The sequence below is a fragment of the Chaetodon trifascialis genome, chromosome 16 (assembly GCF_039877785.1).
Source record: "Chaetodon trifascialis isolate fChaTrf1 chromosome 16, fChaTrf1.hap1, whole genome shotgun sequence".
In the NCBI taxonomy this organism is placed as follows: Eukaryota; Metazoa; Chordata; class Actinopteri; order Chaetodontiformes; family Chaetodontidae; genus Chaetodon; species Chaetodon trifascialis.
In genome coordinates this window covers 10,003,854-10,019,109 of record NC_092071.1, presented here as the reverse complement: position 1 = coordinate 10,019,109, position 15,256 = coordinate 10,003,854, and the positions used below count along the sequence as shown (strand labels likewise).

Below are 15,256 nucleotides of genomic sequence, written 5' to 3'. Positions count from 1 at the left end.
GAGAGGACACACACTGGTACCCATAACCCCCCTACACACACACACAATATCACACACTCTCAAACAACCTTCCTCAAGTCTTGACACTGATCTAAGCCCTGAGTACACACTGCCTGAGACTATAACCACCTAAAACCACACACACACACACACACACACACACACACACACACACACACACACACACACACACACACACACACACACACACACACACACACAGCCTGAGCCTATTAAGCCAATCGTATAAGTATAAACAGGCAGCGAACTGAGCAGTGAGGTAGGTAACCCCTGAGGGCCACAGAGAGTGTAAAACAGAGTCAAAGAAGGAAAAGGAGAAAGAGGGAGGGAGGAGAGACAGGGGGTGAGGGAGTGTGAGGTGGAGCAAGGGCAAGAAAAGAGGAGGAAAGAGAGAGATGAGGAAGGGGCGAAGTGGAAGCGTGGATGAAAGAAACGGAGAAAGAGGAGATGAGGAGTGATCCAGAAAAGACAGCAGGAGATACAAGGAGGAGAAACTGAATGGCAGCCACACACACACAAACCTCACACACATGAGGAGGGGAGTGGATGTGGCTCTTTAGGAGTCAAGCAGGCGTATGATAGGATATCGTTGCATGTCGTTAACCCTATATTAACCCTGGGAGGCAGCGGGACACTCACTGCGCTACAACATGGATTAACAGGGCCACACACACACACACACACACACACACACACACACACACACATACATACACACACACACAGAATGGCAATGTGAGTTAGCTGTCAGTCACACACATGTGCACAGAAGGACTGGTATCCTCACTGACACCATGCAATGAGCTGTCAATCACATGCAAACAGTCTTTTCTCCATTTCTTTCACCTGCTTGCACGCACCAAAAATGCAGTGTTTGAGTCCGTCAAAGCACGATAAACACTGGGAACGTTACTTTTTATATAACGCCACAATAAAATAGCATTTTGAGAAGACATGCTGGTGGGAAGGGCAAACCTGAAGTGGTTTTATTGGAGCATACTGGGCTGTGGTCCCTCTCACTGTTGGTCTAGAGAGAGTAATGACTGTGTCATGGGAGCCACTTCTTTTCACCTGCTTGTGAGGACCTTCAGTGGGATGACGTGTGAAGGTGCACACTCTGTCCTAGATCCCATATTACTTTGCCCAGGTGCATCCATCCATCCATTTTCTATACTGCCTATCCCTTTCGGGGTTGCGGGGGGGCTGGAGCCTATCCCAGCCGTCAACGGGCGAGAGGCGGGGTACACCCTGGACCAGTCGATCGCAGGGCAACACACAAGACAGACAACCATTCACGCTCACACTCACACCCAAGGGAAATTTAGAGTCACCGCAATCTAGAGAGGCATGTTTTTGGTTTGTGGGAGGAAGCCGGTGTACCCGGAGAGAACCCATGCATGCATGGGAAGAACATGCAAACTTCACACAGAAAGGCCCGACCCGGGAATCGAACCGGCGACCTTCTTCTTGCTGTGAGGCACTACCTGCTGCGCCACCGTGCAGCCTTGCCAAGGTGCAGTAAACAGCCAAATGGGAGTTATGAGTGTGGCGAGAAGAACGTGTGCCCTCACTGACAGTCAATCCAGAGTCACTGCAGCGCCACCCCTGAGCTGAACCCGAACTTTTCCTCTGCACCATCAAAAAACCTCATGAATTAACACAGGGTAGGCCGGCGCAGAGCAACCCGTTTCTGTTCACCGAGCTGATGCTCTCAGGTCAGCCTTACTGGTTTTAAAGGTCCAGTCAGAGATTCTGATCCAATACACTTTGGGTCAAATTCAGCGAATAAGTCCTCACAGTCGCCTAGCTGTCCGCTGTGTGTGCGCTGGAAAAATCTGGTATTGGTACACAGTCCTGGCTCTGGATGTGGGAAGCTTGGACCAAGCTACACAACGCCCTTCCAGCCAATCAGCAACAGGGGAACCATTTGCGCTGCGACCTCTCCCTCTTCCATGTCTTCACCCAAGAGCAGCAGAGTTACACCATGACAGTAATGCACGTAAATACACTCAGAGGTATTACTTTGCCATCTTAGTATAGAAATATTGTACTTGCTACAGCAGACCTCACATTCTTTCTCTTGGAATTACACAGCGTCGCCTGTGTGATGTTACTTATGGAGGCTAACGTACCCTGGGGCAGCAGACGCTCTGGATTCTGCCATATTTCTCCCTTGGTCAGCTAGCGCAGTTGTTCGTGCTGCCACAGCAATGTGTGTCCATGATCTTGGGGGCCGTAGCTCCTGAAGGAGGCCTGAAGGGAGGTGTGTATTGTTTGGCTGTTGAGTTCAAATATCAACAATCTTTGCCCAGGATCGCTTATTCCACCTTTAACAAGACGCTTAAAAACATTATTTTGACTGTAAAAAGTTATGACCTCATGTGATTTCAGTTGGACTTAGAAATATTTGCCCTTTTACAAGCAGTGACTCACTTCGTGCTCTTATTTTGACTTTTTCTCTCTCTCTCTACACATGTTTGGGTCGGACAGCAGAGTTCCAGATGTTAAACTGAGAGGCTGCGAACCTCTGCAATGTCGGGGGGGGACAGGAAGTATCCCACGGTATCCACGGTAACCTTGACATTCCATCCTGACCAAGTTCCCTGACATCTCCCACAATTCACTCTGCTCCTCTCCTCCAGCCATATAACACACACACACACACACACACACACACACACACACACACACACACACACACACACACACACACACACACACAGGCACACACACATAATCATCAATGTAACACACACTACACAACACATTATCATTGTATATCTATTATTTTGTCACTTTGTGTCTAATATACCGTCTATTCTTTCTATGGCCCAACCCAAGTAACAGCCACAGACAACCACCCACCCACACACACGTACGTTCACACATGTATACACACATGCACATTCACACATGCACACATACCTTCCAGGCGAATATATAATGGGGTGTAAGCTGAGATGTCTGAGATAGCCGACAGAAAAGAAGAATGTGGTGTAAAGATACTATAATGTCCTGCACACACCCGCGCGCGCGCGCACACACACACATACACACCTAAATGACACCATAATGTGTAGCTGTCCATCATGAAGCCCTTTGCACTTTGTGTCTTACATAGGACACACACGCACACACACACATACAAACTGAGATTTGTGCACTTTTATAGGGATCCATCAAAGCTCACTTTGAGACACAGTGTTTATCCACTTCATAAGATTTCCCGAGACAAAAAAGAAGTGGGGGAGGAGTGAGAGAGAGAAAGGGGAGCAGAATCCTGAAAGCTGAAAGTGGCAATTGAGGTGTTTGGCTAAACTCCTGTTTACATATCATCATACATGACAAATATAGGAATTTACTTCCATGGGGTCAGACTGGTTAATACTTTTGGTTAAGAGTGAGTTAAAAATATTCAAATATTTATAAATACACATTGAGAACAGACTAGAACTACTATGATACTTGTCTTGGTAAGAGTTGATTTGATATGATTTGATTTGACTTGATTTGATAAAAAAAAAAAAAATACACAAAACACCAATTCATGCACACTTGACCCGAGAAGAAAGTGTTACGATATGTAAAACATTTATTTCCTTTGTGGTCTTTGGTAGAAGACAAAACAATAATACTTCTGCATGCAAGGCCGTCTCAGCTGTCAAGACGTTCCTAAATAATTGCTTTGGGGTTGAAACCTTGCACCTCCAAAATGCCAAGAATCAGAAACTGATGAAGGACTTTTATATCTTGATAAGAATGTAATTTGAGTTTGTTAAACGATGTTTGGAAGAAGTCAGAAAAAGGTCTTTCCTCATAGTCATAACCATGAAAAGCAATGATAACCATGACAGTTACACCTTAAAAATACCAGACATGATGATGATGTAGTGAAGAAAAGGTTGGAGATACAGCGATTATGCCTTCATTGTTTTTGGCCCAAAGTGATGTGATTATATTCTATCTATATCAAATATTTTAACATAATGTATGATTGTATATTTTACTGTATATTTTGTGGCATGAGTTGAAGTGTTTTCTATCTTCTGCTGGTTACAACAACAAAAAAGCATTACCGGTTTCTCTGATAATGTGGTGAAAGTGACGAGAATCAGCACTCTTTCACTCCAAACACATGCAGACAAGCACGCAGAAAAACCTGCTCACAGAGGGTTAAAACGACTGCCAAGAAGAAATCAGATTAAAATGAGGTTGGATCTCATTTCAGTTTTTCTCTGTCACTTTTTTCTTTGCTCATGACCCATTTTTCTGTGCTGCTGCAGGAGAGACAGAGAGGGAGAGAGGAAGGGGGGGTAAGGGAGGGATAACTTCAGTCCTCGACCGACAGACAGACAGACAGACAGACAGACAGACAGACAGACAGACAGACAGACAGACAGACAGGTCGAAAAAAAAGTGGCAGTAGAAACGACAGACAGCTTCGGCTAGTAAACAGCCCTGTATTTTGCATTATGTAGAGGAGACACACACTCATCTGAGCGCCGTGTGTTCACTCAAGTCTGAAGATCTGCATGAGTGTGTGTGTGTGTGTGTGTGTGTGTGTGTGTGTGTGTGTGTGTGTGTGTGTGTGTGTGTGTGTGTGTGTGTGTGTGTGTGCATGTGCCGCAATCTTCCAGATATGAGTTAGTAACCGAGCAGCTAATGTGCATTTATGCCCCCTCTGCACAGGTCAGTGACTGCATCACTCAAGCGCACATATGCAAATGTAAATGAAAGGTGCGTGTGCACCTTTAATCCCTGCAACTTTCAGCCCTTCATCACCACCGAGGAGTCCCGCTGTTTGACTCATAAATGCACAGATTCAGTCTCAACGATTTTGCTCTGTCTTCCGTGAGAAGCTGTCGATTCTGTCTGAGGAGCATCTATTTCAGGAGTGACAGCAGATCATCTAAACACACAAACACTGCGTCACACGCCCGCCATTCAAGCAGGTCAACGCCGTCCCTCATCCAGTGTGTGAGTGTGTGAGAGTGTGTGAGAGAGAGGGGGAATAACAGAGACGGAGTGAGAGACAGTACCTGTCGATGATAACAGGGTCTGAGGGTGTCTCATTACGGTTCCCGCAGCTCTTCTTGTCACAGCACCGACTAAGAGAATAGAAGACAGCAGAAGAAGAAGAAGTCAGTCACAGGGAGCATACAGTGCAGTCAAATTTAAGATGCTTAAATAGGAGCGTTCTAGCACATTATGTGCTTTGTCTGTGCTGATGTGGAGAACTTAACACCAAATTCATAGAAACTGATCAAATCTGTCTGAAGCAGGCCAACAGGAAAACTCTGCGCCAAGCAGGTTTACACTGACAGCACGGATAAAAAAAGACTCCTGTGACATGGAAAGTAAGCGTAAAGCAGGATCTAAAAGACATTAACTGAGGGGTGAATTCACAAAGAATGGATCGCAGCCACTGATGGCTCCATGAAACGCGCATCACTTGGAACCGCTATCTGCCCCATCTTAAGGCCTGATTCACCAAGGATACTGAGCTAAGGATATTACAGTGCAAACACGCACATAAGATTTTGCAGCTGAGTGCAATTTGCCCTTGTTTTGCGTCTGATTGCAATTATCCATGTGGCAAAGTATAAATGGTGGCTTTGCGCCAAGAGCACAGCAGGCAGGACAATGGCAAAGAAAGAAAAAAGAAAGAAAAATCTAATTTTCAGAACAGTTCTGTGAGTGAGGAGGAATTCAGGCAAGGCATTGTCTGAAGTTGATGGAGAGAAACCTCATTATTATTATTATTATTATTATTATTATTATTATTATTATTATTATTAGTGTGGATCTTTTCTAGTTTCGTGACCAGTTCCTGCTGCACTGCACCGCATTGCTTGATGCTGCTAACTACGACGGTTAGCCTGGGGAAGGTGTGAACAGACACAGATCCAGCTGCTTCTTTTCACACCTGCCAGCGTAAAGGTGAACCTCAGACCGCAACCAGAGCAAAGGCAGAGGCAAGGTGATGTTACTATAGAGCCACAGAGTCACACGGTCTGGGTGGTCAGATGGGATACAACGCTGGTTTCTTTTAAGCGTGACCAGCATTGTTCCCAAACCTTCAGCACACGTTTATTATTGTAACCGTGACAGCAAAGGTCACCGAACCTTAAAACAGAAGTTATTTCAACCCAAACCGTAATGTTTCCCTAAAGGACTGTCTTATCATAAGATGTATTTCTTTTTCAGCTGTGCTTTGCAGCAGTTTTAGAAGGCACAGACAAAGAGTGTCGTGACATTTTTTTTCTTATTCGCCAACACTAAAACATCCCTGTGTTTCGAGCTTGATTCTGACACCCAGCTCCGTTGTGAAACTTGCTCTAAGCTGGCGACATATTCACTTTTGTTAAGCTCCCGGTCCAGCAAATCTTGTGGAGCAGAATGCACAGATCATTCAGGTCATTCAGTTTAGCTAAATCAGCGCAAAGATAAGTCCAACACGTCTCACCAAGGAATGAAACAAGGGCGCTTCATGTTATAGTAGGGGCACTACACAGATTTAATGCATGAACATCTGTTTATTTGTCATGGGGAGTTGTACACAGCCTGTGAAAACTGTCATAAATAAAAGCAAAAAATAGACACAGAGACAATAATAGACATTTTGATGTCTATGTTCTCACTGTGTTGTGGATAAGACGACCAACGAGACGCTCTCCTGGAAAATGTGAGTTCTTCTTTCAGCTCTGGAGCAACACACTCTACAGTTTTGAACCCGTAAACACTCACTTACTGATTATTTCTAAACAAAATCAACACTGAATCTAATTTTGAGAGAATATTTGCTGTACATGTCGACAGCTTCTGCTCCATCCTAATTGTACTGATGAACAGGTGAGGTGGAGGGTGGAGAAGACTGAAGAGGCCTGAGGCTTAGAATAGGAGTGGGTGGGATACACACACACACTCACACACACACAAAGTAAGACAAAAAAAAAAAAAAAACTGGCACGCACACCAAAATTCACACATGTACAACGAGTCTGTCAAAGCTTTCTTGTGTGCATCAATTATGAATAAAGATGTAAGCAGGAGTGGCAGGATGAAGCCGGGGGGGACGAGTGAAAGGGTGAGCGTGGGAGGGAAAGCTAAAACAAGAGGGTGGGAAGAAGAGGAAGGGGAGACGTCTCAGGTTTCCCACCGTCACAGATGGCAGAGGTGGAAAGAAAGAGGCTGATACGTTTCACCTTACACATTGTCTCCGCTCTCTGCTGCTCTGCCTCCCTCTCTGCTCCGGCTGTCACCTCCTCTCCGCTGCTCTATCAACTGGGTCACTTCACGGCCCAGTTCGGAGAACAGCGGCGCACCAGTGAGAGGTTACAGGCCAGGGGAACGGGCGATAAGGGAATGGGAAAATGGGGTGCACGGGGAAAGAAGAGAGCTATAAGCCTGAGGAGTGGAGGGAAGGGTGGGTGTGGGTGAGGAGAGGGGAGGTAGATGAGGAGGGGAGATTAAGGCAGGACAGTAGAGGATGAGGGGTGGAAGATGTTATAAATGGAGGGGTAGTGGGAGGGAAAACGAGGGGTGGGATGGGGGTAATGTAGCACTTACTGCTCTGGATCCTGGTGATCTAATCATCTGCTCTCCCCCCTTCATCTCCCCTCCTCCCACCACACACACACACGCGCACACACAAAGTGCACACACACTTTTAAACAATAGAGTCTCAACAGCATGAATCGGAGATGCCATTTTCACCTGTTCTTTATGTGAAAATGTAAGCAATAAATATCTACAATAGCTTTGGTGAAGCCAACTGAAACATTAATTAATCAATTTTGATCATCAATTAGTCACTTACATCATTAATCAATCTGACATTTTGTAAGCCCCTCAGTCAATCAATTAATCATAACGATAACAGAGAGATTAACTGGTTATGTAAAGAATCGCAAGTTAGGGCCAGTAAAGGTTTTTTCTTTGAACCATTCTAAGTTGAAAAATTTCCTTGCACCTTGCTCAAATATATATGCTCATATGTGTTTTGTTTGTTGTCATGTCATTAAAAATACCACCTTAAATGAGTCTTCATTCTGAGTATCATTCTCTAATGAGACATCCAGCACATCGGTGTGAAAGTAATCATTATTTTCACAAAGCAATTACCGTTAATGACATATTTGCTTCTCATCTCCATTTTTGAAGCCCTTAAACTGCTGCTGGCCACTTGTTACAGTCATACATTGTTCAAACTCACTCAGAACTTTATGTAAAATGCTATTAAAGATCTAAAAGTTTCCAAAGAAACCAAATATGTCAGGCTGAATTATCTATAATGACACCAAATTTCTAAAATAATGAACAAAATATAGACTATAATGAATATCTGAATCATGGACACTTCTGTTTGAATGTTTGGCTATATTTGGTGTGGAGTAAGATACTTTTTTAACCTTAAAGCTATTCAAGGGGACAACTGTTCAATACGGAGAGATTGATTTAGACCAAAATTTGTACTAAACACATGATAAAACAGCACCGTCGCCTCTGTCATCAATTCTGGTGTAAAACCATTCATGTGTCGGTGCCAGAGCTCCAACCAGGTTTGCAACGCAGGTTTGTGCAGAGGCAGATTGGCTGGGAGCATATGGCTAATAGCACCACCATGACAATGAGCCACACTGATTAATGGACGCCCTGAGCTCTTTGTGTGTGCGTTTCACGTTGTGTGTTGTGTGTGAGGCCCCCGCTGCAGAATCAGCATGTGAGAACATGAGGCAACAGCCGTAACTTTGACCTCAGCCGCTGCTGCAGACAAGTGAGTGTTTACACTCGTTGCAGAAGTCATACTTTCTGCACCGCTCCTGGGGAAATGAATATTGGAGGCCTTTGTACTGTACAAGTTCACATATGCTGTACATGCTACGCAAAACAGCTTATTTATGTCCATAATGCATTCTCCACATGATGAACAGCAGTAATTTACCATAAAATCTGTTGCCAAATACAATTTATTTCTAAATTCCTTGTAAATCATATCAGAATTTCAATGGGTTTTCCACAAACCTCTGCAGCTGAACTGCCTGAGGATTATTCAGTGAGCTATAGAATAAAATATTAGTGTGCCTGATTTCACAGCTAAAATCCATGCTTGTGCATATAGATGAACCCCAATTTATATTGTTACAGTTAAAGTTGTTCAGTGACAAGGTCAGGGAATAAGAACAACTTAATTCATGTGCTAAATTTGAATTTTTATAACTGTGGTGCGCACTAGCGGGCGTGCATATGCATACTTCTTTGTGTGTTTGTGTGCATGTGCGTGTGTGCAAGACATGCCTATATTTTATAGTCAAATTGTGGAGGAAGGCCCATTTGTTAGCCATGAAACAACAGGAGGGTTCAGATTGACTAATGAGTTTCTCTGTGTCCTAATTAACCAGGCGTCACACACACACACACACACACACACACACACACACACACACACACAGACATACACACACACCACGCATGCATCCACACACACATTTTCTATTGTATAGGATAGGTTGGTAAAATGCCTCTATAAATAGAACTCTTTCCTCCCAACCTACTTCCAAAGAAATTCATCTCAAGATTATAATTAAAGCGACGACTCTGATAGCTAAAACTCATCTTCCTCAACAGATATGGCTTCATGTGCATGCGTATGTACCCGTCTGGGTGCGTATGTGTGGGGGGGTTAATGAGGGTGACAAAATAAGAAATGTATTGAGTACAGAGAGGTGATTGGTGGGAACTCTCTCCAGACTAACAAAGTATGTTGCAGGAGAGGAGAGGAGAGCGGGAGGAAGGAAAAGTCAAAGCTGGAAGGACTGTTTGAAGATGAAGAGGAGAGGAGGAAGATCAGGGAGGAAGAAATAGATTTGATGCAGCCATTCTCACCTGCACATGATCTCATGTGTCAGCAGCACTCTGCACATCTCTGGGTTCTTGTCTTGGCCTTCATAAACAATCGCCTGCGAAGAGAGATGGAAAGAAACAGAAAACACATTGTTAGCTTACAGACAGCGAAACAGAACAAAGACTGAGCTCAAACTCAGGGATTAGTCCTCTCCATTCTTGATAGGATGCGTCTTTATAGCAGAAGAAGTATTTTCGTGATTTGATTTAGGATGTCTGCGTCGTGCTATTGGCTCAAAATCAGCCATTTAGTGGGAAATCTTGATATGTGACATCCATAGTGATATAAGTAGAATTTCCTTGATGGTTTTGTTATTTAAAGGCGTAACAGCAAATATTATAAATAGGAGAAAAAATAACAGAATATTGTGTTGTTGGCATCCTGTTCTTTAATTCAGAAAATAATTTTTTTTTTTTTTTTTAGTTTTTCTAGAGTCACAACAGTATTATATACAGCATACTCCTGTGAAGATGTATCTGAAAATTGGTCATTAATATATAATTTAGTTATATGTATAGTTATATACATTGTTTTTTGTTGGGACTTTTTGGGTGCTATAAATGAGTATCCATGGCACAAGACCATTGTGTGTATGCTGTGGTACATACAACAATCTGTTTCATCATTGTGTCTTTAATAGTGTTTGGAGGTAAATGGCACAGAGGAGGGGCGGCACGGTGGAAAAGCAGGTAGTGCGTGTGCCTCACAGCAAGAAGGTTGCTGGTTCATTGATTGGTGACTCTAAATTGCCCTTAGGTGTGAGTGTGAGTGTGAATGGTTGTCTGTCTTTGCATGTTGCCCTGCACTCGGCTTGCGACCGGTTCAGGGTGTACCCCGCCTCTCGCCCGTTGAAGCTGGGATAGGCTCCAGCCCCCCCACAACCCCGAAAGGGATAGGCGGTATAGGAGATGGATGGATGGATGGCACAGAGGAGCAAGTTACACACAGACAATACATGCACAAACCCGATTCTGAATCTGGTATTTTGTTTTTGTCTGAAAACAGTAGAAAGACAATATATTTACTGCTTGACCTCATCGGCTTCATTGATTTTTGCAAATATCTGCTTATTGTGAATTTGATGCAGCAACATGTTTCAAAGAAGTTGGGACAGGAGCAACTAAAGGCTGGGACAGATGTGGAACGCTCCAAAAACACCTGTTTGGATCGTTCCACAGGTAAACAGGTTCACTGTAACAGGTGATTGTATCATGACTGGGTATGAAAGGCTCAGCCGTTCAGAAGCGAGGATGGAGCGAGGTTCACCGCTTTGTGAACACATGATTGTTGAAAGGATATTAGTGGAATTCTTCATAAAACCGCCGTCTGTAAACACATTTCCTTTGCAAACGACTGAATTCTCTTTTTTATTTCTACAAAGCGTCCCAACTTCTTTTTGGATTCAGGGTTATAGGATCAATTCATTGCTTGTTTTCATCTTTTCGTGGAATTTGTTGACAGTGAGAAAAATATAGGATATCGTCAGCCTTATCCTTTAAATTTCCAGAAATTACTTGTCGCTTCATATCATCATTTTCTAAATTCAGACTGGACATAAGCAGGTTGCCGGAGAGAACAAAGCTCTGCCAATCAGACCCTCTGATAGATGCCAGTCACTGTCTGCATCAGTGCATGGATGCATAAAAAACCTTATTTGCATGTTTTTCAGACCACTGCACTCTACATCTACCAAAACTGGCGAGAGGAGATAACTATATTTCACAGCAGTGTGCAGTGAGAAAACACAATGATGACAATGTCAAAGTGGGAGAAACACTGTAGCTGTGGTGTATAAGTGGTATTTATTTTCCTCCATCAGCTTATGGCAGCAGCACTAGCAGAGTGTTATTGGGGTAACAGGTTAGATCCCACTTCACCTCAAAGAACATGCAGTTCAGCAGTGACACCTCTACTTGACATACACACACTCACACCTATTGTCTCTGCACTGGGTGTCTGTCACCCCCCCCCCCACACACACATTTTGTTCACACGCCTTGTTTTAGCAAATCAAATAAAAAAAAATAAAAAAAAATAACAACTACATCTCATCTGCTCACATCCTGATCAGGTGAATCTGAAGTTGCAAAGAATGAAGTTGCATGTTCGCAGTGCACGCTGGCCACAGTTCCTGCTCCTGAGCCGGAGCTTTTCCTCCATTATACAGTACCCCTGGTTCTGACGAGGAAACTTAGAATAAAGCACACGTCACACACTGCTAAGCTATCTATCAATCAATACACACGCCCTGTCTGTCTTTGGTCTATTCCAATCTGTTTGATCTGTCGCTCCAAACTCCAGCAATTCTCACCGAGTGACAAGCTCACTTTTCTCCAGGAATGGTGAAGAAGTCTCACTGTCCTCTCTAATAGTCTTCAGCCGGGGTTCAGTCAACCTGCTGCCACTGAGCCAACGGTAGTTTGAGTTTGTAAATGAAGGTCATTTAGCTGAGTGAACGACTCTAAACGTGCATCCGCCATGTGTGGAAACCTGAAAACATAATTTCTACAAATGTAACACTGACAATACATATTCACAGTGTCCAATAGAAACCTTGCATCCAAAACTCAAAAGTCATTGAATCACTGATTTGTCTTTTTGTTCAACGAAGGTCACCAAGACTTTTTTAAAAGCAGAGTAAGCATTTCTGATGCTGATTTACTCAATGGCAAGACTCAATATTTCTTTGCATTGAAGTTTGACATTTGTAAAAAATGGACTCAAAGAATTGATGGATAATGAGGTTGCATCAAGATTTAGATAGGAATACGAGGCCTTTCTGAGACTCATATTTCCAAATCTTGGGGTGTCCCATAAGGGGCCCCAGGGCAAGCCTGCTCGATATGGGGCCCCAGCATGAGCCAAGGCTGTAGACTGAGCCTCTCATTTGTAGAAACTACAGCCCTACATGGTCCTCAGAAACGAGTTTGGGGCTTTGGGGCATTAATGGAAAGCAGTGACAGGGGCTGTGCAGTCTGAGGACCCCATTACAATATTGTTGTAGCCTAAAGCATTTCATACTAATAGCCAGTTGTCTCCAGGACCCTCTGTGTTTTCTGGAATTGGAGCCACCATGTGTTTCAGGGCCCGGGGCCCCTGTCAGTTATAATTTGCCATGCATGTGCACATATTCCAGTTGAAAAACCTTTGCAGAGAGTTTATCGACACATGAATCTGGACCCTGAAGGACTCCTGGAGGTCCAGGACTGCAGCGCTGGTCATGCCCGGTCAGCGCAGGCGTGAATTGTGTAATACGAAACAAAAATAATCTAATCTCAAAGCATAAAGTGCAGCTGCAAGTGGCCAGAGATAGTGCTAACATTTGCAAAAGAGCCAGCTCCACGAAGGACGCTTTAGAGGATGACATGATGGCAGAGTGGAGGCTAGTCTGCAACTTTGTCCAAAAGCGAAGCAAAGTCATTTCTCCAGAGAGCAAAACAAACAGGGATCCATACTGAAAACATTTCAACGGGCCGCGGTCAAAGCATAGCAGCTCCTGTTAACAAACCGTTGAGGTTGATCCAACAGCCACAACATTTGAAACTGTTTCTCTAATCCCTCGCCATTGACTGTAATATTTTCCTTTGATTACAGCTTAATGAAAGCAAATCTGAGTGTGGGAACTGTAGGACAAGACAGAACAGACAGAAGAGGAAATGTACTTTATAAGCCATAGTTCTGTCTATGATTAGATCTGCTCATTGTGCCATGGGAAAAGAGTGGGCCAGGCAACTTCCCCTGAACTTGTTTCCTACCCTGGACAAACATGCATCAGTGTCATCTCAACCTCTCGCATCTTCGCTCTTTTTTGCACTTTTGCTCTTTTGTTCTCTCTCTCTCGCTCACACACAAGGAAACCTTCACACCTCGGGCCTGGTGGATGCATTTATCTTCATGAACAGAATTAGGTCTGATGTAACTGAGCTTGCCTCCAAAATCACACAAGAGGTCATTAAATCCTTATATAGCGCATGTTTTACATGTTTTTTTTAAGTTCCTTGAATCTATCACTTCTCCGTCAGACATTGATTGAAACAAAAATATAGAGGAATTCATAGTTCGATGACACGCTCAATACCCATATTTCCTCTATCCTAGTTGTCCAGAACTTCGGCAGAATAGAGGACAGATGTGTGCACACCACAAGAGTTCAATCAGAGCAGTGGAAAGTGAAAATTCAGCAAAAACATAAGCAAAAACATCCTTATGCTGCAAAATCCTGCACAACTCTAGAGTGATCATCAGGTTTCAGGTTTCCAGGTCAGGTTTCCACCAACACGGTGCTAACAAGGCCAAACTTCATTTGACCAACATATAATTTTCTCTACAGATAAGTGATAAACTAGGAAAGCTTTCGCAGACATGCAGTGGATGATTTGCTTTCCTTGCTTTGCTGAATGTCCCTTCATCTCCTTCCGTGCCAGCCATGCACCAAAATCTAATCTAATCCTGTTTTGACCCTGTTTGGACGTGAATGGAGGTTCCTTTTACTGCATCATGATGCCCTAAAAACTGTGGATTATAAAAAGTTGCCAGTCACAGAAAAACTGCACTTAACTGAGGTCTAAAGTTTCTAATATCGCTTGGTCTGCCCTGCTCGGCAATCTGAGACATCCGGAGTTCCAGTCAGGAATAAAACTGACAACACAAAGGATAATTTGAAAATAATATTTTCTCCTCCGTCTCCGGCAGGCTGTTGTGTGAGTGTGTAATTTCTTCTTCCATCCCGGCCCCCGTTTGTCTCAGCTTCTTCAGCGCACTGTCACCTCGCCTGCTCTGCTCTTGTCTTTCATCTGCTTTTTCCTCCTCTGTCTCCTCCCTCTCTCCGCCTCACCAGGCCTTTCATGCAGCATCTCAGCTGCTCTATCCTCCGCCTTTGAAGTAGCGTGACATGCTCGGCGTGTAAACAAGGAGCCGTTAAGCAGGGGAACACACTTCCTCCTGCGTTAGTGTCAGGTCGACTTGCGAGCAAGTGATCCGACGTGGCCGGGATGACAGACGCTTTATTCTCCGGGACAGAGTGGTGATAAAGCGGCGCTTCTGCTCCCGCAGACTACAGGAGGCGCTCTCCTCCTCCATTTAACACAATCAGTGCTGGCCTTTGCAGCACACACACATGAAAATGGTAGACATACAGAAATAGCAGAATGACAGAAGTAAGTGCCAGCTTTAGGTGCCAGACGTTACTTTCCTGGCAGAAGCATCACAGTCAGAACTGTGAAATAAATAGAATCAATTAAATGAGCCTGACGGAGCAGAACCCAGTAATAATATACACAACACAACAGATAACAACAGGCATTTTCATGCTTGACATCCAAAGCTAAAAGT

General features: G+C 43.9%; 1 protein-coding gene across 3 annotated transcripts in view; it reads right to left on the bottom strand.

Annotated features, from left to right (window-relative positions):
• The window catches only part of LOC139344748 (transcription factor COE1-A-like), an 84,701-nt gene that overhangs the window by 63,194 nt on the left and 6,251 nt on the right, over window positions 1-15,256 (bottom strand). For all 3 annotated transcript variants that reach the window (XM_070983113.1, XM_070983115.1, XM_070983116.1), the window contains exons 5-6: window positions 9,907-9,980; window positions 5,061-5,129 (exon numbers count right to left, since the gene is read on the bottom strand). In XM_070983113.1, coding sequence (XP_070839214.1) covers window positions 5,061-5,129; window positions 9,907-9,980 — 143 coding nt within the window. The remainder of the gene's footprint in view (window positions 1-5,060; window positions 5,130-9,906; window positions 9,981-15,256) is intronic.